Below are 20,768 nucleotides of genomic sequence, written 5' to 3' on the forward strand. Positions count from 1 at the left end.
GGGGGCGCCTGCGGCTGTGCGCGCACGTGCGCGTGCCTCTGCCCGTGTGTGCGCGTCTCTGCCTGCGCGCGTGTGTGCACGTGTGTCCCCGGTGGGGGCGGGCAGGTGCCGCTGCGGCCGCCGGAGGCTTCCTTGCGGAGCGGGTGTGCGCCGTGGCTTCAGAGGCTCTTCACCCCCGCAAAAGCAGCGTAAGACGCGCGTCCTCGCACCGCCGGGCTCCTGAGCGCTGCCCCGAGCCTGGGGGTGCGGGAGAGCTGGCCCTCGGAGTGCTGCCAACCAAGCCCCCTGCCCGGCTGGGGCAGAGCAGAGCCTGGATCCGGCCGGCTGCCCCAGGCAGAGCCAAGGCACTCGGGGACGCCGGGATCAAGCAGCTGGGGGGCTCCTTGGGAGGCAGGCACTAGGGATCTCCATCCAGCCCCTGCTTGCCCCGATCACAGCAGCTGCAACCTCTGCGTTAGGGGAGGGGAGCTGCGGCAGCCAGGTTTTTTCTGCTCTCCAGACCTCAGGCGCACTTTGGCTGCAGCGGGAAGATCCCGTTTGTATAGTGGTGGGATGCCCGGAACAGAGGGTGGAGGCGTCGCTGCCCTAATCCATCTCATCACTTTTATGCAAAGAAGAGATTAGGACTGTAACTTCCAGGATCAGGTGGGATGGGGAAGATGCAATGAGAGCAGGCATCGGGGACAAAGCAGGGCGCTGCTCAGAGGATCGGTGGGTGGTAAAGGAGGAGGAAAGGATCCTTTGGGGCGTTATTTTTTAAGAGAACATTTGGTCCTGGAACCTGGGGCAAGATGCAGGATGAAGAAACCAATTATGGTCACACTCCCTTATTAAGAGTGGAGTAATAAATGATTAGCAGATGTCTTAACTCCGTGGCAGACACCAGCAGTGCAGTGTAATGCAGATGCAGACATCTGTAGTAGGCACATAGATGGTCCTGCAGGCCACAGCCATAAGCAGCTCTTTGTTGGACCAGTTGGTTGACCACTGAAGTCCTTTAAAAGCCCTAGCCCTAGAAATAGCATGTAAAACTCCAGTGGGAGAGGCCAGTATTATTTCCTGTCACTTAACGAGCCTTTGTTGGCAACATTCTGAGTTACCACCTCCAAAAAGGGAGAGATTTTTTTTTTTTCCTTCTTTAAATGAAAATAGAATGATGTCTGTGGATATGAAAAAGTCCTGACAACCCATTATTATCTAATCAGACATAATTGAGTCTCTGATGAGTTTGGTGGAGTAATAAGCCAGTGTTGCTAGCTGCTGAAAGGACACTGAACTTTCAAGTATTTCAGCAGCGTGTAGTGAATTGTGACTCTGTCACGAACTAGACAGAAAAATGTAAACGGGGAGGATTCTTCTGGGGACACACCTGTTTCTCAGAGGCATCGTCTTAGTGGTGAGGAAAGAAGGAGGCATTGGAAATGAAGGAGAAATGTCCCCTGACCTACGCTGTCCTGGGCTACTCCAAGGAAGCCCTGGATACGGCACCATCCTGCCAGTCTATACAGTGCAGGGCAGAGATGCACCTCATAGGCTACCAGAATTGGAGATGCATAAGCTTTTATGAACAAGAGCTTGTTTCAACATCAGGCTAATACTAAGCTGTTCCTTATAGGAGGCAGGAACCCCGTCCTCTTCTTCTGTGATGACCGTCAAACCCCGAGCCCTCTGTCTTCTGCTGCTTACCCCGCTAATACCTGCTTTTAAAGAGCAGGATCCCGATCGTTCAGAGGCACTAGACACTGGGGCTGGAAGGGACCTCGGAAAATCATCGAGTCCAGCCCCCAATCATAATTGTCACCTTTCAGCTGCAGTGGTAACGGGGCCACTATACTTCGATGGCCAAAAGTCCTTTTTATTATATTTCTGTCTATTGAGATGTGTTGGGAATGTCTCGAAGAAGAAAGAAATCATGACCCTTCCCTAGAGGAGTCGATAAGCTAACAAATAGACAGGATGCAATGAGGAAGAAACAGTACAACATGGAAGATAAGGAGGGAAGACAGAGTAGTAGCAGTGAGACCAGGTGATTACTCAGTGAGGGTTAGTAGTGTGATATGCTGGAGATCGTGGGGGTTTTTTTCGGTTTGTCTTGTTTTGTTCTGTGTTTTTCAATGACTGCCACTCCATTACTTTTGTCACAGCAGCAAGGGGGTCTTAAGGAGGGGGCCAGGCAGACTAGGAAGGGTATCCAAGGTAGATAGGCTGGTGATGTGTGTTAGGGAGAAAAGCGGATGAGCGAAGCGTTGAGGCTGGCATTGCTGTTGGAGCAGGTGGTTTTGGAAGGTGAAGATGCTTGGTGTCGTGGAGAAGGAGGATTTGGGAGAGCTATGGATTAGGTGTCGGGTCTGGACGGTGATCTGACAAGTCCTGTCATAGATGGGGTGCAGAGATGCTCAGGGGGTGTGAGAGAAGCCATCTGCACCAGGTAAACTTCTTGATCCACACGGCTCAAAAATATCTCGTTAATACAGCCCTGAATGCTGTGGCTTATAGTAGGAAGGCTGCTGGCAAATGTTGTGCTAATCGTGTTACTGCTGTCCAGCCGCTATGGACTACTGTAGCATCCCTTTGGGTGGTGGGAACCTGCTATATGTCGTTAGTGTTTGCAGTCTCCCGGATGTTTTCCTGCTTTTTGCAATCTCCCGGACGTTTTCCTGTTTAAAACAGCATGTTTAGTCTCTCCACTTCGTGCATCTTGGACAATGGAAATAGATTTGTTGGTTTCCCTTTCCCTTGGAGAAGCTTTCGACTGGCTTTTATTTTTTGCGTCTCGTGCGTTCCCAGCTCAGTGACACGGAGGTTTGGGTTGCCAGCCCTGCAGGGGAAGACAGCAAATGCAAACAAAAACGGTTGTGCTGGCATTTAGAAATTACGAAAACAGTTCTAGTAAAAGCAGGCTTTGACAAACCTCAGATCCCAAAATACCGCCGTGAGGGCTATTTGGAAGCAGTGTATTTATAACTATTCTAGGTTTTATTTTTATTCCTTTGTTTTAAACAAAGCTAAATAAACAGGAACAAGAAAAGAAAACTGAAGTGACATCTGATGGCAGAATTGTAACAGGCTAGGCGATGCTACTCAGAAATAAGCCGAGTACCCAGATCTTGCAGTTTTACACACATGATCCTTGCCCGCACTATTGGGTCTGTTAATGGCAGCGGAGTAACTCGTGTAAGGCTGGACTGCTGGTGTGTCCAGCCACATCCAACCTCTGGTTCAGCCACAAGTTATTAGTCTTTGTAGTGTTTGTTGTCTTACTAGGAAAGAGTAATTCCTTACACTAGGAACCAGTAGGTGAAATGTGGCCTGTGTCATGTGAGCAAGATGTCTGTGACCCTGGTAGTGTAAAGTCTGTGAACCTCTGAGTCCATCTCAGTTCATGGGGGGCGTGGGAGGGAGACCGGCAGTCGCTTTTCTGGGAACATTAAAAGATCGTGTAGGAAAGAGTGTACATAGACCTCCTGTGTAATTGTTCCTTGGAAGAAATTGTTTTGATTAGTGAACAGTTTCACTCTGAAGTCAAGGAGAAGGTGTTTAGAGCGCTGCTTTATAAATGTAGGTCAAGCAGCTGTTTGCACGGAGTCCACAATCTTGATTATATTGGGTATGATGACACATTAATATTGCATGATCTCGCATCACTTGGCTGTTCACCATTGCATCTTTAGAGACTGCTTGTGGAAGCGAACGGCACCTGATTCATTTTCCTTTAGGGAAAAGGGGGTGGGATCACCCCCTTGAACCTGACCCGCGGGGCTCTAGGAGTTAAACTGTGCGTTGCAAATTGATTCTGAGCAGGTTGTGCCAGCCAGCGCGCTGCAAACTACAGTTGCTCGCCCTTACCGGGCGGAAGGGCTCTTCCGTGGCTGCCTTCAGAGCGTCCTGAGGCACGGCAGCGAGTAATTGTGATTCCAGTGCACGACGGTGGCTCGGGTCTGCAAACGCTTATGTAAATGCGTAGTCCCTTCCAGCGAGTGGAATTATTTTTGGATGGAAAGCTACAGGCGGCGTGGAGCAGCGTGTAGGATCAGGGCCCACATGCTGATTGGTTGGAAAGTTTAAAGCGAATGGATGCTGCCAAGAACTAGAGTGCAATCTTCCTAAAAAAACATTAGGATCTGATGGCAGATGTTTTCTGGATTCTAATCTGCTTGCCGTCCTTGCAAAGCTGCGTGGAGAAATGCAGCTCCATAAAGCCAGACTTTATTATCCTGATCAATGGGAGTTTGGCTGATTTAAGGAGTTCTGAATTGGCCCTTGTATTAGGGCCACAAAACTAATGTTTCGTGTTCCCTCCTGAGAGTCCTGGCACTTAATTAATCAGGCCTGTTGGGATATGATTGAGGTTTTTTTTTTTTCCCTGTGGCTGGTGCCAAATAAGATGTTTTGGATTGATAAACAGCTGCGTGCATTCAAGTTGTCAAAGCGGTACGAGCTGTTAATTTTAACCCTGTTTGTATGGCTGAGGCGAGGAAGAGGTGGAATTAAAACAGTCCTATAGTTGTGGCCGTCCACTGCTTTGAAATGCGTGCCCTGTATCTTGCTTATATCCCTTTGTTTCCTCTAATGGCTGAAATTGCAAGGGGTTTGGGTACTAATTGTGTCTTCATCAAGGAAGGTCCCGATTCAGCAGAGCACTTTAGTACCTGTTTAAATCTAAGCCTGCCTTAATCCCACTCCTGTTTAGCCAAGCTGTAGCCTTTGAAGTTGAGACCTATGTATGTGATGAAGTGCTTTGCTGAATCTAGCCCTGTTTCACTAATAAGTAGCCAAGGTCCTGAGAAAGCTATTGGAAATAGGATGCCTATCGAATAAGTCTTTTTTTGTTTCTCCATTGCCAGCCTTGTGTTGACACTTACACCTGTGTAAAGTGGATGTAAAATACCAGTACTTGGATATGGCAGCATTTTACAGCCACTGGATCCTAGGGGTACAAAACAGGTGCAAGGCAGTGGAGAATAAAACTTACTATTTCACTGGCAGTTAATGAAAGAACCATCTTTGCTATTTCAGGGCCCGATCTAGCACCCTGGGCTTGTCCCTGAGAGCTGTCATTGGGTGATGAGGATGAGGCTTTTTTTCTACACCATAAACCGGTGATTTTCAACCAGGGTGTCATGGCACCCTAGGGGGCTGTGAGATCCTTTCAAGGGTGTCTTGGGATGCCATGCACCGTTAGCACTGTTAGGTGTGCAGTCATGATTTGCAAGACCCACCCAGGAATTTCAAATAGGAATCCATGGTGTTAAAAACATTCTGCCTTGTTGTCATTGTTTTTACTTCTTTGCAATAGGAAAAGCGCTCTATCATTTTTCCGTTGTCAAGTAACGAGTGCCTTGAGTCTACTGAGGGTTGTCTCGAACCTAAAAAGTTTGAGGAACACTGCTGTCCCTCATGTCAAGGGCAGTGGTGCCAACTCTCAGGAAATTTACTGACTGTTGGTTAAAAAACAAACAAACGAACAAACAAAAAAAAAAGGCAGGCTAAAAATGCCTACCAGTAAAGCCTGTAAAAAAAACCTGTAGCTGTCAGTAAAAACACTTAAGCAGCCACAGCTTTCTTGAGGCTCTCAGAGACAGAATAGAGCAATGCCATTCAGTGTCTGAGTGTGCACACAGTGAGCATTATCTTAGCCATGTGCTACTGCTGCATCCCAGGCTGCCTGTAATACTGCTGGGTCACAGGTAGGCTTCTTTGGGGGTCTGTGGCAGGCTAGAGGGAGTGGGGCCGGTGTGCATAAAACTTGGGGGATGGGGTGGGGCAGAATGGTGCAGGATGCAGTTAGGGGCATCAGGATCTGGCGGTGAGTAGCGGAGTCCTTTTTGTTGGGTTGGGAGGCAGGGGAAGCACAGTGTAAAACCATTGCTGTTGTCAAGCAGGGTTGCCAGCACAAATACATATTTTATTGTTGCACACTTTACTGATAACCAAGCTCTTTTATTTTTTTACTATGGTTGATGTTAAACCCTTAAATCTGAACCCAGGCCTTGTAACAGGCTTGGCAGCAAGGCGGCATGTGGCAGAAGAGTTACATTTATGTTATGTAAAGCATGTTTCAATAAAAGTGTGTGTCTTTAAAAATGTTTAGCTGCCAGTAAAAAGCCTGTAGCTTGTCAGTGTAAGGGGAAAAAAAAAAAAAAACCTTGGCTTTGCAATACTAGTCAAGGGTTCAAGAAAAGATACTGTGAAATGGCAGGGGCATAACTGCGGTAGCAGTGGTCCTCTGTAATCTAAGGCCAGAGATAGATTTGAGCTCCAGACTGCCCATGCCATCTTGCCACAAAGCAAATAGATGTCTGCTGCTAAATAGTGGCACAATTTGATACTATCTGTGTCATGGCCATAAATTTTGGGTGTTTCTGATGTAACAAGGGGCACGGATATCTGTTTGCTTGGCCTTTGTGTCACCATCAAATTTTGTATTGTAGCGAAGAGGGACAGAAAGGCAATATCTGTTTCAATCCTAAAACACCCTGTTCTAGCTGGAGAACTGTAAGTTAAAGAAAATGCATTTGTAGCACATTGAACTCATCCTGAAGTCAGTGAAGCCCAGATGAATTTATATGGTCTGCGGTTTCAGATCACTTTGCTACCGGCTCCAGCGTGGATAGATTTATCATTGTAGGTAATTATCTCCTGCCCGCTCGGATGGAAGTGGAATACAGACCAAAAGCTTAACTCGGGTACAGTTAGGCTACCCATTTATCTCATCTGTCCAGTAACGCTGAAGAACTTTCCTTTGTTAACAAGTTTGGTGGACTAATTAGCTCTGCTATATTATCTGTCTAATATCACTAATCAGTATACTTATGCCCCACTCCAGCCTGTTCTGTGCAGTGAAGCAGGGCATAAGAGACCTGTAATCTAGCTTGAAGCTAATGGCAAAAGCATTCTGTGCTGTGACATGACTGGATAGGATCTCCCTGCCATAGCAGAGGACTGGGCTCAGGGACCAAACACCCTATCGTATAATCCTTTTCGTGAACTGATCACACTGTATTTTGAACGCACTTGGGTTTTTGACCCCGCAACTCTTATTGGAAGGCTGTTCTTGAACCTGACACTGAGAAAGCTTAATATAATTTCCATTTTATGTTTATTCCTGGGCCATCTTCCCCCATTTGTTCTTGTGCCCGTATTTCCCTTTATCTTAAATAGCTCTTTAATAGATTTATTGGTATATTGGATTTTCAGTTCCAAAAGTAGCTGTTGACTTCACGGAGACCAGATCGGCCTCCTGATATTGAGACCATTTTGAGCTCTTCAGACTGGAACGGGCCTTTTCCTAGGATTTTTTTTTTCTGAGTCCATGCAGTGAGTTCGAAGTAGTTATTTGTCCTTAATAAAATCTTGCAGAATGTTCAATACTAGAGCAAAATTGTCACTAGATATAAATGAGACCAGTTGGCAAAAGGCTCTGTTTAGAGCCCTTAAATATATATAATGCACACAGAAATTTGGAAGAAATGATCCTTAAAAGGTTTCCAACTGGCACTTTATCTAAAAAGAGAGACAGGCTTCTCTCAGAAGAGGACAGCTGCTTTTTAATGGGTGCAATAGCACTTCTGAATGATGGGCCATTTGCACCAGGCAGATGCTTTGGGGTGTAAATATTGTACTAGATTGCCATGAACAATCCTTTACAAGTATGTTCTTAGGTAGGAACATCTTCCTGTAATATAATATCTGATTTTGCCCTGAGCTACATCCTGTAGTTTTGTTCGTGTACATCTTCTTGTTAACTTCAAACAAGGAGAATTTTGACCCGTTTTGACCTGTGTTGGGGGTTTGTTTCTGAAGAATATATCAGCTAAATTGGGGTCATTGGAGGAGTTTAGAGGATCAAGTTCAGACTGTTAATACCCTGGAGGGAGTGTTGCTGGTGCAAGCCAAGCCAGTGGGATAGGGAGCGGGGGGGACGCACGGTATACATAGAATAGGACTGATTGCACGTGCCGTGACCTGCAATTTGGCTGTGTGGCGGGTAGGAAAGATGAGTCCCAGTCTGCAGTCTTCTCTCTTCAGCCTGAACATTTGGGTGTTTGCATCCAATAGGTTTGAGTGCCCCAAGCAGCCAGAGTGCCTGGTTAGGGGCTGCTGGATCTGCTGTCTCTACTGCTTCACTCCAGATAATGCATTGGAGGGCCGTCTAGCTGACGGCTGCATAGGAGCAATGAGAGATTAACTTGTGGCCCCTGGGCTCCTGGTGTGGGCACTGCTCATCCCATCATTCATCTGCTATGGCTGCTGGAGTTTCTGGCCTCCCCTTTCCTTCCTCCAGTGTCCCCTTCCTGCCACCACTCCTGGGGCAGGGTGTGTGTCAGGGATCCCATGGGTTGGAGGGACTGGGGCCTCTGCATGTGGTGGGATGATGGGTGGATTTGGTGGGGGTGGGAAAGGGACAGGGCCATCATGCAGTGTGTGGTACCTGGCTTAGTGGTTGCGTGGCCCCAACTGCTCAGAGGCTGGACAGCCTGAAATAGAGAGTTAATGATCTGGAAGTCTGATCTGGGCATTCAGTTAACTGCGATTATTTTGTATGAACAAAACCATCGGCCCACAGCTGGGTTTTGCTTGTTGGTGGAAAATTTCTGTGCTGTTTATGTACTGATGCTTTGAGAGTATAAGGCATTATGCACCCCACTACATTTGGTTCATATCTTTTAAAAAAAAAAAAAATTGCCGGGCGGTACAACGTTATGGCTTGCAGCGCTTCACACTGCAGTGTTTGATTATCCGGAAACATTGATTCTGCAGAATGACGGTAACACTGATTATTCTAGATAACTAATGTCTGACTGTACGTTGTAGGAGCTGTTGCCTTTGTGGGACGAGTCACAAGGCTCGGTGGCTGTGGATGACCTGGTAGTCCATGCTCCAGGTTTGGTCGTGATGGATCCTGCCTTGGGGATCCTAATCTCTCAGCTCGGCACATAGCCTTGCATGCTGGGCGGTTGTCTCTGTGGGCATGCATGGCTTATATTATGACAATAAATCCTTTGGTGGATCCTGCTCTCTTTTCTGGGGCAAACTCCTTAGATCCACCCTGTGCATTGCATTCTGGGAGCCGCTTATTCTGTTGGCTAGAATCCAGGTGAATCATTGAGCGATGGCATTTGCCCTTTATTGGCCAACGGGCTCTTGTTTAGGATGAAGTCTTGCACCCTGGGGCTGGGTTGTATTGGCCGTGGTTAAGCGTGTTGGGGCTCCAGAACCATGTGTGTGAGCCATGCTGAAGGTTGCTCCTGGTCAACCTAGCTGTAAATTCACGCTCCCCAGGTTAGGGAGTCCAAAGGCAGCCAGCTGTGACCCTGGGTTGCTGTTGGTTGTGAAAAAATGGGTGTGTTTTCTCTGTGTTTTTCCCCTGGGCTCTTCAGCTTGGGCAGACTAATGACTTGTTTGTACCCAGGGCCCTGCTAATGACTTAGTTCACTCGTGTGGGAACTTGTTGCCTATGGGGTTGTGATTGAGTGCTACACAGGCTTGGGTTTGATGTCTTTTGTCACACATTTGGAGCTCCTCTTTCTTCTGAATATAGCTCCCCGTTCCCACCAAACCAACTTTAGGAGAGCATGGTGCTGCTGGACCTATTTCCATAGGTCATAGAAACTGCTGCATCCAAGGCCTTCACGAAGCCATGTGATGAACAGCAGCAGGCTCTTACAGGATGACTGGCCCCTTTTCTGGTCAATAGGTGTCCTCTACCAGTGGAGGCTGTAGGGTTATGGGAATATCTGGTCCTTCTGGAGCCCTGCAGGAAAGCTAGGAGTCTATGGATGAAGGCAAAGTCCCATGAGGACTGAGGAGAGGGAGGGAAAAGCCTAAAGGAATTTGCATGTATTTGGCCTAGATATTTAGTTGAACCAATAGATTGGCAAGAGCCTGATACTGTTCTGTGGAGGCATCACCCATCACTGGGTTGGTGACTTGGCTTTTGCAGCCACGCTCCTGTTTGGGGGTATCCTAAGGACTCTTCCTGGCAGACCTGTTCCAAATTGTGTGAGGCTCATATTGATTAGTAACCTATCCAGAGTCCCGCTGTGAGTCAGTGGCAGTCAGGACGCAAACCCAGATCTCCTTTATGCTTCGTTTAAACTAACACAGTTTCCTCTAACATGCTAAGTGCTCTTCTGCAAGCTGTACTGAGCCTACTGAGCCCCTCTAGACCTCCAGATGGACTTGCTGAGAAACGTGGATGGTTTCAGTGGGTGATTACTGCATTGTAGGTGGCAACGGCCCCACAGGTCCAGCCATCCATGCGCTATGATCAGAAATCCAAGGGTTTGAATCGTGGTTACCCTGTGGGGTGAGCGTGGACGAGGCTTTCATCCACATTCGGGCTGCATGGCCCCGGTCTTAGGAGGGAATCGCTGCAGTGCAGTGTGCTGTGACCGTGCCCCCGTCTACCTCTGGGCTGCCCCTTCTTTTGGCAGCTGTGCCCTCGAGAAGCCCCCTCCCCAAAGGACTGGGAGCAAGGCGAGCATAACACTCTTATGCCCCGTGGGGAGACCTGAATGCGGGCCTTGTTGTGATTTGAGCAGACAGCAGTCTCCACCTTTTAATGCTTTTTCCTTTAAGCAGGTGACGTTTTTTTCCTGTACGCAGGCTTCCTAGTTTTAGGCGTGCACTTGTGCGTTCAAGCCTCACTTGTGACTTCTGCTGAAAGATCCTCCAGACTGGGAATGGGCACCTGGTCCCTCTGGTCGGGGATGTGAACTCTAGCCACGCGACCCCCTTGCTTTCCAGTTGCTTCAGCCATCACTGCCTTATCCATTCAGGCCTTCTAGGCTCAGGTAGACCATGATTGACTGACTGAATACTATATAATTAGGGTCGCATTTCCACCTTCCTTAGGGTTGCAAGAGTAACCGAATCCTCTTGAAGTCAATAGGAGATGCATGTTTTTTTAAAGATGCCCAGGGCACAGTGGTCCGTGTCTATCCACACTGTGCAGGAAGCGTGAAGTGGTGTGGGATTCTTTCCACCAATCCCCTTTTCACCATCTTGCCTTTTTAATCCAAAAAAACCCTTTCAGCTGGAAAGGTGAAGGGTGGATCATCAAGTGGGAAGACGAAGTGTCACTCTGGGCATACCTACAGTGTTTCTACAGCAGTGATTCTCAACAAGGGTGCCATAGCACCCTGGGGTGTCTTGTGATCTTTTCAAGGGTGTGACACTGGTGTATGACCATGTTTCACAAGATAAACCCAGGATGTTCAAATAGGAATTCATAGTGGCAAAAACATTCAGACCTATTGTGGTCTTACTGAGTTCTTCGTAACAGAAGAATTGCTCTTCTGTTTTTCTTTAGTCAACAAACATGTGAAAATGAAGAGCTGGTGTTTTCTGAGGGGCACTTTAAATCTATTGAGGGGGGCCTCGAGTCTAAAGAAGTTGAGAGCCGCTACTCTACGGCAAACCTGAACGTGCTGCTGAGGAGCAGGCTCTGTCCATTCTTCCCAACTCCGGTCTGGGACAGACAGCGCGTAAGCCGGTTTGAGCCAAGTCGGTTAAGTCTGGTACTGCATTCAACCAGGTTTATCTCAAACCGGCTTCAGCCATTTTCAAGCTGGTTTATGTGCACTGAACATCTGTTCCGTTACGGGTTTAAACCAGATCACTCAAACCGGTTTACGTGTCATGTCTGTCCCTAGCCTGTACGACTTAGACCGGGCACGAGGCAATGTAGCCAGCTTGATGTTGCATGCTGGTGACATGATGTGCCAGGAGAACACTTCTCAGTGGCACTCCTGGGAGGCGGTGTAGATGTGTCCTCTGGGACCCTTTGGGAGAGGGCTTGTCCGCTACCGCCCCATGTGGTTTATCAAGAAAAACAAGCTCATGAGACAAATGTAGAGCAGTTCAATGTGGGTGCTGGCTTGTTTAATGCAGACAGCCCGTATCAGTAGAGATGACCATGCTGCGGGTTCGAGATAAGTGCAGCTGAGTCCCTGGCAGCTGTAGGAGGAACAAGCAAGGGGAAGAGGTGGTTTCTTATAGTGTCTTTTGCTGCCTGCCGAAGGAATTAGACTCCACGAGGGGAACAACCCCGATGAGGAGGAAGCGTCGTGTTGACTTTGACTCGGGTGAGACTCGTTCTTCTGAATCTCCAGTCTGAACTGGAAACCCCTCCTGCCTGAAACCTCTGACTCAGGCATTCATAGAGGGCAAGGGTTTGTGGTTTTTTTCAATTCATTTATGTTTTCTTGTTTTCCTTTGTCTCAGTTCACATATTTAAGCTTTTACCAGCAGCCCACGATGACTACTTTTTTTGAAAGGAAAGCTGAGATTTTTCCCCTTATTCATGCGATGGTGGGAGTAGGGGCTTTAGTCAGTAATGCAGAGTATTGTATTGGCAACCCTGGAGGATCTGCACACATTTTTATTGGGCTATGGCTGACTCTCCAGGTTTGTTCATGCCTTGGAAACTCTTTACTCATGGGTCTTTGCCTTCCCAAGTGGTGGGGGATAGTTTCCCACAGCAACATTTTCCTTCTTCCAAAAGTCTGGGTCCTTAGAGGGAGGTAGGGCAGGCACTGGGGAGCACGTGCACCATTGCCTGGCTAGCCCTGCAGCTTCACGACCTGTCTGTAGGACACCTTCCTTGCGGGAGGACTTTCTTTTTTTAATAGCATCACCCAGGTGTGCAGCACTGCGGGGTGGGGAGACCACACCTGTAGAGAGCGAGAGAGTGACTGGGTGCTAGTGGAATTGGATCATAGGAAGGTAGGGCTGGAAGGGACGTCATGAGGTTATCTAGTCCAGCCCCTTGCTCAGGGCAGAATCATACCTGACTAAACTATCCCAGCCAAGCATCTATCCAACCTAATTTTTAAAATTTCTGGGAATGGAGATTGCACCACTTACACGGTTTGGGCTTGTTTTCAAACCAGACTGGAGAAGATGCTTTTAATGTTTTCTTCCAGTAAATTATAATCTTGTAACCATTCCCAAGATTGGCTATAGTCCATTACCACATCTCATTTTCTTGGAATTAAAAAGGCATGCTTAAGAGAATGATGTGGTTCCCCCTCCTACCTCCTCCCCCAAAACACAATTTTCCTCACTAATGTAAGTTTAAAAAAAAACAAAAAACCTTGAGGTACTTTCTTTATTTTGCAAGGTATTTACTTGCTTTATCTTTTATGTTTATTGACTGGATGAGCCTGAAATACGAATTATGGAGATGCCTTCCCCAGAATTTCACATCCAGGCTCTGTCCCCTTGTTTTTCCTCCGTTCCTTTTATTACAGTGGGACAATGAAAATGTCCCGGTCCTGTTTCTTGGGCCCAATCCAAAGCTCAATGAACTGAATGGGAAATATTTCCAATGCAGTGCAACAGTGGACTTTGCACCTGACCCCTGTGTACCCAGGGCTACAGTATTTGGCTTGTAAATATTGTTTAAATCTAGATCAAGACCACTACTGCTGACTTCTTGAAACTGTAGACGTGAAAAGATTTCTCTGTACGGGCTGCCTTGAAAAACGTCTTCTGTATACAAAAGCTGTAACCCCCGTTGGGCATTCAGATCGGTCGGTGTAGAAATCCGGTGTTTTGAGGCGCTGCTGATGGACTTGGCCTGATCGCCGGTATTGACGGGCCTTTTTTTGCCCGCCGTCCCCGTTATTTGCTGTTTGCGTGCATAAACGCTGCAGCCGTCTGAGCTGGGACCATAAGCTTTGCATCAGCTCGTAACTTTGTCTTGTCAGAATAATGGGAGCTTCCCAAGGTTCAACTATGCTATGGAGTAACCTATCTTTCTCCTTTAGTATGTATATTGTTTCCCTTGTTAAATCTATTTAAAATGATTGATTTGGCATGTTTAAATTGATCTCTCTCTCTCTCTCCCTTTCTTTCTCTTTTTTTTTTTTTTTTTAATATAGTTCCAGTTTACCTTTCTTTATGGTCTGATTAGAGGGGAAACGTAAAAATAGCTGAATCCACCAAGGGGAAAGTAAAAGCCTTAGTTAACAATTTCCCCCCCACCCCCCTCTAATAAGCATTGCTCAAAAAAAGCAGATACTTAACCAATTCATTATTAATGATATTTGCGGAAATGCTCCAGCTCTTCTCTACAGAAGGATAAGCGTTTCTCAACCTCCAGCACACCGATTGCATTTAGTTTTGTAGTTAATTGAAAGTTAATGTACACTGGGGATGACCGATATATATGTTCTGAGGTTAGCTGTATTTGAAGGAGCCGTGGTACATAATATGCCTAATTCATTAACAAGTCAGCGAAGAAGAAAGATGAAGAGTTTTAATCACTGCATCAAGATGGGGAAATAAATGATTGTTATTATTTAGATAGTGCCCAAACTGTAATGGGCAATTTAAAGAGGCCAGTTAGGACATTGCTCTAAATAATTTACATTATTATTACTATTATTATTATTATTATTATTATTATTACAATGATTACTACTGTAATGTGAATGTGATGTGTGTAACAGGAGGTGGAACCAGGGATCAGTCTGCAGAGCTGTGATGTGTTTAATTTGGACTGCAGCTCCCAGCAGCCCCCGGAGGCTGGGGGGCAAGGGGAAAGGGAGGAGGAAACTGGAGGCTGGAGTTAGGGAAGGGAGAGCAGTGCATGTGAACTTGGTCAGCCCTACACAGGGGAGCGCGCAGCAGAGTTGGAGATCGGTGGAGTTGGGTGGGAATTGAGGTGCTGAGCATGCGTTACCACCGTGTTGATGTTTCTTTACCGTTCACCTGTTGCTTCTCTTCAGCCCGTTGGTTTGTGACCTTAACCCCTATGATTTTCTATATAAAAGTGGGAACTCCCCCTTGCTCTTGTGCCGGTTTTTGGGGCTGCGGGGTTGGCGCACCATACTATTGCTGCTACTGCTGCTGCACCCCAAGGCTTCTTCCAGGCTCTGCCCTGTAAGGGTCTGTGCAGATGTGCAAACACACAACCAAATTCATGGCCCCAAAGAGTTTACAGTGCAAATCCTACTGGCACAGCACTGAGTAGAGAGTGATTTATGAGTCGCTGTCACTTGAAGGTGGTTACTCAAATGTGGCAGTTCTGTATTGCAGTGGGGCGGCATGATTGCCGTGTCTGAGCTAGCGTGGGTGCTAGCAGCCGTTCAAGCCGTACATGTCTATCCAGGACCCCCGAGCTTCTTTGGGGGGTTAGTCTGTACTGAAGTCCGTGCTGCTGCATCTCCGGTGTTGGTGGCACTCAAGCTAGCTGGATTGACACTTGGGTTTGGTGTGCCCTGCATTTCTCTTGCTCCAGGATGGCAGTCATTTGCCAGTGGCCTGTATAAGCTGGTGTGTTGTGGAAAGGAAGGAGCGAAGGCATAGTGAATCAGGAGCAACTTGGGTAAAAGAGCCCCAGTTGTACATCCTCTTAGTTTAGCATTGGACCACGCTGCTTTTCAGTGCACCGGATGTATGCACAGCTTCTGTCGAACCTGGGAGCAAGAAGGACTGCGTGGGCAGATCAAATCTGCAGCTGGCCTTGTAATTAAGGCATTGCACTGGGGTGGGGTAGATCTGATTCTTGGTCCTACCTCAGCCATAGATTTCCTTATATTACCTTGAGTATGTCAATGCGAGTCTGATCCAGACCCGTTAAAGCCTATGCAAGAAACCAGGTCGATTCAGCACGTTTGGGTTGAGTTTATCTCTCTCTTCCTCACCTGTACAGGGGCAATTATCATTTCCATCTCAAACCCAGGCTCTGGAGCTGTTCAGCTAGTGCATCAAAATAGACAATGGGACTACAGTCAACAGTTAAATTTTCTGTCTTTAAACTACAGGGCCACTCAAGACTGCTCTTACTTGGGTGGAGTGGGTTGCTCACTGTTGTATTTTGCTGTCCTCTAGGAAATTCTTGCTGCAGGATGAATTAGGAAAGGAAGAAATCTGAACAATGGAGACGAGGACGTCTTTGATTTCCAGCATGCAGGAAACACAGCATCTGTCCCAGGAGAAGGGCCAGAGTCCAGCCAATGGGAACAGAGAACAGTTTGATTCAGGTGAGCTTTTGTGCTTTTACCCATTTCACTTTTACATTTAAATACGTTTTTGTTCTGGAAGAAGCTGAATTTTATTTTTTGACATTTGGAGAAAGACCAGAAAAAAACTTAATAAAATGATCGCAGAACATTTTTCCTGGGTTTTTCCACCATTTTTTCTAAATGTTGGGATGAAAATGGAAAATTATAAAAATCCCCCTTTTTTTCTTTTGGTGAAATTTTTCCCTCTTTCTGTTTAGCAGCTCTACTAAGTTGCTTTTAGGAAATATTTTTGACCCAAGCATTTTAGTGGAGAATTTTTCACAAAGCATCTCCCTGCCGGCAGAGTGTATACTTTGCATGTGGTGTTTTTAGGTGTGTCTGCAACTTCCATTAGGATGGTTACTGCACTTGGGATTTGTGGCTATCACCTTGCCTGGGTAACCGTTTTCTCTGCCCAGAAACCTAGTATGAGGCCTGTATGCCACTGGCATTCTAGTTAGTTATTCCAGATAGGATCCAGTGCAGGATCGGTGCCAGACCTCTGGACTGGGACAAACGTTCCTGAATGATTTGATAAGCATCTGCAGAACTATTAGTGTGGCTTTTTTTCATCTAAGAAAAAGCCTTTAATTTCTTTAATCTTCTTCTATTTTTATTTGGAAAATTGAAGGCACTTTCTTTAGTGGTGGGCTTGTTAAGGTGCTGACTTAGGACTGGCCTGGGTTCAGTTCCTACCGCTACGACCACTTTACTTGGAGATCACTAACCGCTTTGATCCTCATTTCTCTCTGTTCTGCTTGCTTGCTGTATTTTTGTATCCCACTCTTTGTCCGTCTGGTCCAATCGGGGACAGCTATTTGAAGATGTTTGGAAGCAAACCCTTCTGGGTTTTAGTGGGACTGAGGGCCCTACACATCTTTAAAAGTCAAGCTCTGGGCTCTTGAAGGAGGGACTGTATCTCGCTGTGCTCAGCACAGAGGGACTGTGCTGATGGAGGGGGCATCTCAATAACTAACCTTCAGTATTGAACTGTTCATCTGCAAGTTGCTGGGTACTTCATGCATTGTACATTATGGTGTTTGCCTTTTTGCTAATAAGACTAAATGCTTTTTCCAGCTATCCTGCATTTCTAGGAGACTAACACAGGATGTGTTGCTTTTGGGTTAGTAATGACGGACTGAGATCCAGATTGCTGAAAGAGCCCCTGCAGCACCCTCTTGGCTTCCCTGGGGCGGGTGGGTGTCCCCTGTAGATGCTGATGGGTGCTGAGTCATTTGCTGCTATGATCCCGATTTTCTTTCTTTCTTTTTTTTTTTTTCTTCCATTATTTTGATCTTTCCTTTCACTACCAGGTGGAAATGGGGATCCCCTAAAGCTGCACATTGGAAAAATGATGTATAGGGTTTTAGAAGCTCAAGGTGTTGAATTAATTCTGCTCTTGTCCAGGTCAATGACCAATGAAGAGGGAAGAGGCTGGGTGTGTCTGGATTAGTCATGATAGCCCCTTTCCAGTCCTCTGTTCCTATGTGAGCATCCTTACTGCCTGCTTTCTGGGGTTGGCGTATGAGGCGGGTAGGAACTTGTTTCTCACTTACAAATGATCAGCTGCCACGGAAATTTATTTTAAGCTGCTTTGAGGTTCCTTTGCCTTAGAAATCAGGTCTTTTATTTCAGAGGTTTCTCACTGGGCTACCACTGGTTCGACTTGATGGTGCAGGTAGTCCCATAGTCTGTCTTAGCAAAGCATTGATGCCTTGTCATGTTTTGTAGACCGTGTTCTCTAGACTGGCTCAGAGTGGACTTAATTCACACCATGGTGTTAAAAGAGTGGCCCTGGTCCAGATCAGTTGGGCTGTAAGCTCTGGACTCTTTTTTTTTTGTACAGCTCCTAGCACAGGTGTGTGTGTGTGGGGGGGGGGTCTGATCCATGCCTGAGGCTTCTGCAATAAAAATAATAAGCAGTAACAGTGCACATGCCTTCCAGCTGTGCATACCAGCTATGGGGCTGTGCGAGTGATAACCACGATGGGAAACCAGAGGGAAAAGCTTTCTTTGATGAAGAGGAAATGCTCTCCATTTACTCACAACAGGTGCGCGTGCTATGCACTTCATATTAGTGATAGAATCAGGCCTGTCTCTCTTGAGCTCAGATGGAAGGGGGAACAGGACAGAGACCATCATTTTAAGCAGGAGGATAGGAGGCATCAGTGATGCTGGTCTGGCTGCAGGGCACTCCTGAGATGTAGGGCAAGCTGATTAACACTCCAGCTCAGTGGTACCCACTTGTGGCTTGCTTGCGGCCTCTGAGACCTCTTGCTTTTGGCTGCAGGAAGGTTTGCTTTGCGTGGATAGAGATGGCTTCAGGTTGGCACGGAGAGCAGAGCACGATGGTGTTAGTGGCATGTTGCTTGCTTAGTCTGGTGGCCTGGGGGCCTGCACAAGTTGGAGACCATTGCATATGATTGCATTTGGAGACCAGGTCTTTTCTTGGTGTTGTTCTGATGTTCCTAGTATGCATGTTGTTAGGTTAAAACCCTTAGGTTCCTGGTCAAATGAAGGAGCAAGTAATTGAGAAACCCCATGGCTTTTTGAAGGAGAGAAATCCTGAAGGACACTTAACATCCACTCTGAGTCTTGTGTTTGGGGGTGCTTAGGGGGCTAGAGGGGTGTCTTGTGAGAGTGGTTGTATTTTTTAGGCATTCCCATTTAGCTTTGGTCCAAGCTGGCCATGGGGGAGGGAGGGAAAGAAAATCCCCTCCCTTGATAAGGAGTCTCAGAAAGAAACCGCAGGAATTGTGTTGGATTTGGGAAGATGCCGAACAGGATGTCTCTTCCTACTAGGACAGTGTCGGACTTGCAATTGGTATTCTCACATCAAACGTTTTAACATCGGCTCTGCTTTCGATCGAGTCCTAAATGGCAAAAAGGAGAAAACCAACCTTGCTTAATTTAGCCACGTCCAAGTCTCCCATGGGGAAGAAACAGGCCTTCTCATTTGAGGGGCACCGGAGCAGACTTCTGAGAAGCCAGCTTTCAGAGACATGTTGCTAAATACCCGAACGAGAGATCCTCGTTAGGTTCCCCCTCGTCTTGCCCGTGATAAACCCTATGTATTCAAAAGAAAGAAGTCACTGGAGATAGTCTGTTCATTATTCCTCACAAATGGCTCCTCACTAAGGAAGGCAGCGTGGCTTCCTGGGTGCGCTTTGCTGGGAAAAGCTCTGTGTCCTTTGCATCCGTACTGGGAATAGCTTGAGGTTTAGCATGAGCTTGTGGAGTTGGGAAGTGTGTAGAGGATTATACCTGGTGCTCTGTGCAACCTGGTGTCATGACAGATTGGTCTGGGAAGTGCCTTTCCAAGTTTTATTTTTCAGTTTGCTTCTGTCTTTAAACTCCAGGGGTCTGTTCTGGGCAGCACCGAAACGACTTTGAAGTCTGAAGTGAGTGGGCCTGTTTGGATGCATTATTACTGTGAACCTGTTTGGTCACAGTTATTGCTGAAGTGTCGGGGGGTGGGTTTGAGTACTTGTAATTAATTTGGTTGACATGTCCTGGTATTGCGGGGTGGGGCAAGATCACCTTGTCCTTCCCTTCCAATACATGGGAGGTAGTAAGAATTAAGCAGGGGTCCCAGATTTTTTTCCAACTGCCTGGCTCGCGATCGTTTAGCCGGTGACAATCTGATGCAAAATGTGTGGAAAACCCAGAAATAATCCTGGACTGGAGCCTGGGCCTTTCCATCTCAGCTGGGTGCCCTAACTAGCAGGCGATAGAGTCCATTTGGATCACCTCCCTGGGACCAAGTGGCTTTTCAGGTTGGACGTGAAGACAAGTCTTTTATGGACAAAGTATAAAACTTAACTAGTGTGTATAAATAGGTAGAGGTTAAAATCAGAACTACTCGGCCATCGATCTGAGACTCTCGACTGCTAAGGAGATTTTTCCCTTAGGTGGGGCAGTAAGGATTTATGCTTTCAGAGTAGAAAGATCTCTTTTTTTTTTTTTTTTTTTTATTTCACACTATCACCATGAGGTTCCCATAGTGATAATGGTTATATGTCTTCAGAGGATGCGGTGTTTTTGTAAAAGCTTGCATTTTTACAGGCTGAGGTTCTCCTAGCTTTTTCAAACTATGGAGAGAGCAGATTCATTTTGTTTGTGTACCAAAGCCTTAGGTGCATCTACTTAATACAGCCTAACAGGACATGACGTGTATGGTGGATTTGGGCTGTTGCTAGGCTTGACTGTTTCGCAAAAAAAAAAAGAGCTTGGGTGAAAGGCTCAGTAAGTGATTTACCAACATACAGAAGTAAAATATGCACCCTGTAGAAGTAAAATAACCATCTCCCAATGAACACTGTGGGAGCCTGACCCCACTGAGACGAACAGGGAGTTTTGCAGTTAGCTTTAGTGGAAGCCAAGTTTTCATCCTTCGAATGCAAGACTCAAGCATTTAGAGGTGATATGGCTTTGTGATCATCTCCCTTGTAGCAGACACAGTCATAAAGAATAATATTCAAAACACTTTGTATTTCTAGGAGGGGTTGAAAACACTTGATAGAGTTGAGCAAGAATCATCCTTCACATTTCCCTGGTGGGGGAAACCCGGGCAATATTCAAGTATATCAGATAGTGCCCAAGTGTCCTGACTCCCTGTTCTGGGTCTAACCCACTGGGTAATATTGCCTCAAGCCTGGGTAGCGCTATGCCAGACCAGAATCAATAAAAATGATTAGGGGAATTTTCCGTGCCTTCAATTTCTCTGTGATAAAACAGAGCTAAAGAAGGCAC

At 46.6% G+C, this 20,768-nt stretch overlaps 1 protein-coding gene across 1 annotated transcript in view; it reads left to right on the top strand.

Moving 5' to 3' along the window:
- Positions 1-20,768, top strand: part of SFMBT2 (Scm-like with four mbt domains 2) — a 164,500-nt gene that overhangs the window by 854 nt on the left and 142,878 nt on the right. The window contains exon 2 of the mRNA XM_019543748.1: positions 15,844-15,995. Coding sequence (XP_019399293.1) covers positions 15,890-15,995 — 106 coding nt within the window. The 5' untranslated portion in view covers positions 15,844-15,889. The remainder of the gene's footprint in view (positions 1-15,843; positions 15,996-20,768) is intronic.

Source organism: Crocodylus porosus, unplaced genomic scaffold (assembly GCF_001723895.1).
Source record: "Crocodylus porosus isolate Cpor-Errol unplaced genomic scaffold, CroPor_comp1, whole genome shotgun sequence".
Taxonomy (NCBI): domain Eukaryota; kingdom Metazoa; phylum Chordata; order Crocodylia; family Crocodylidae; genus Crocodylus; species Crocodylus porosus.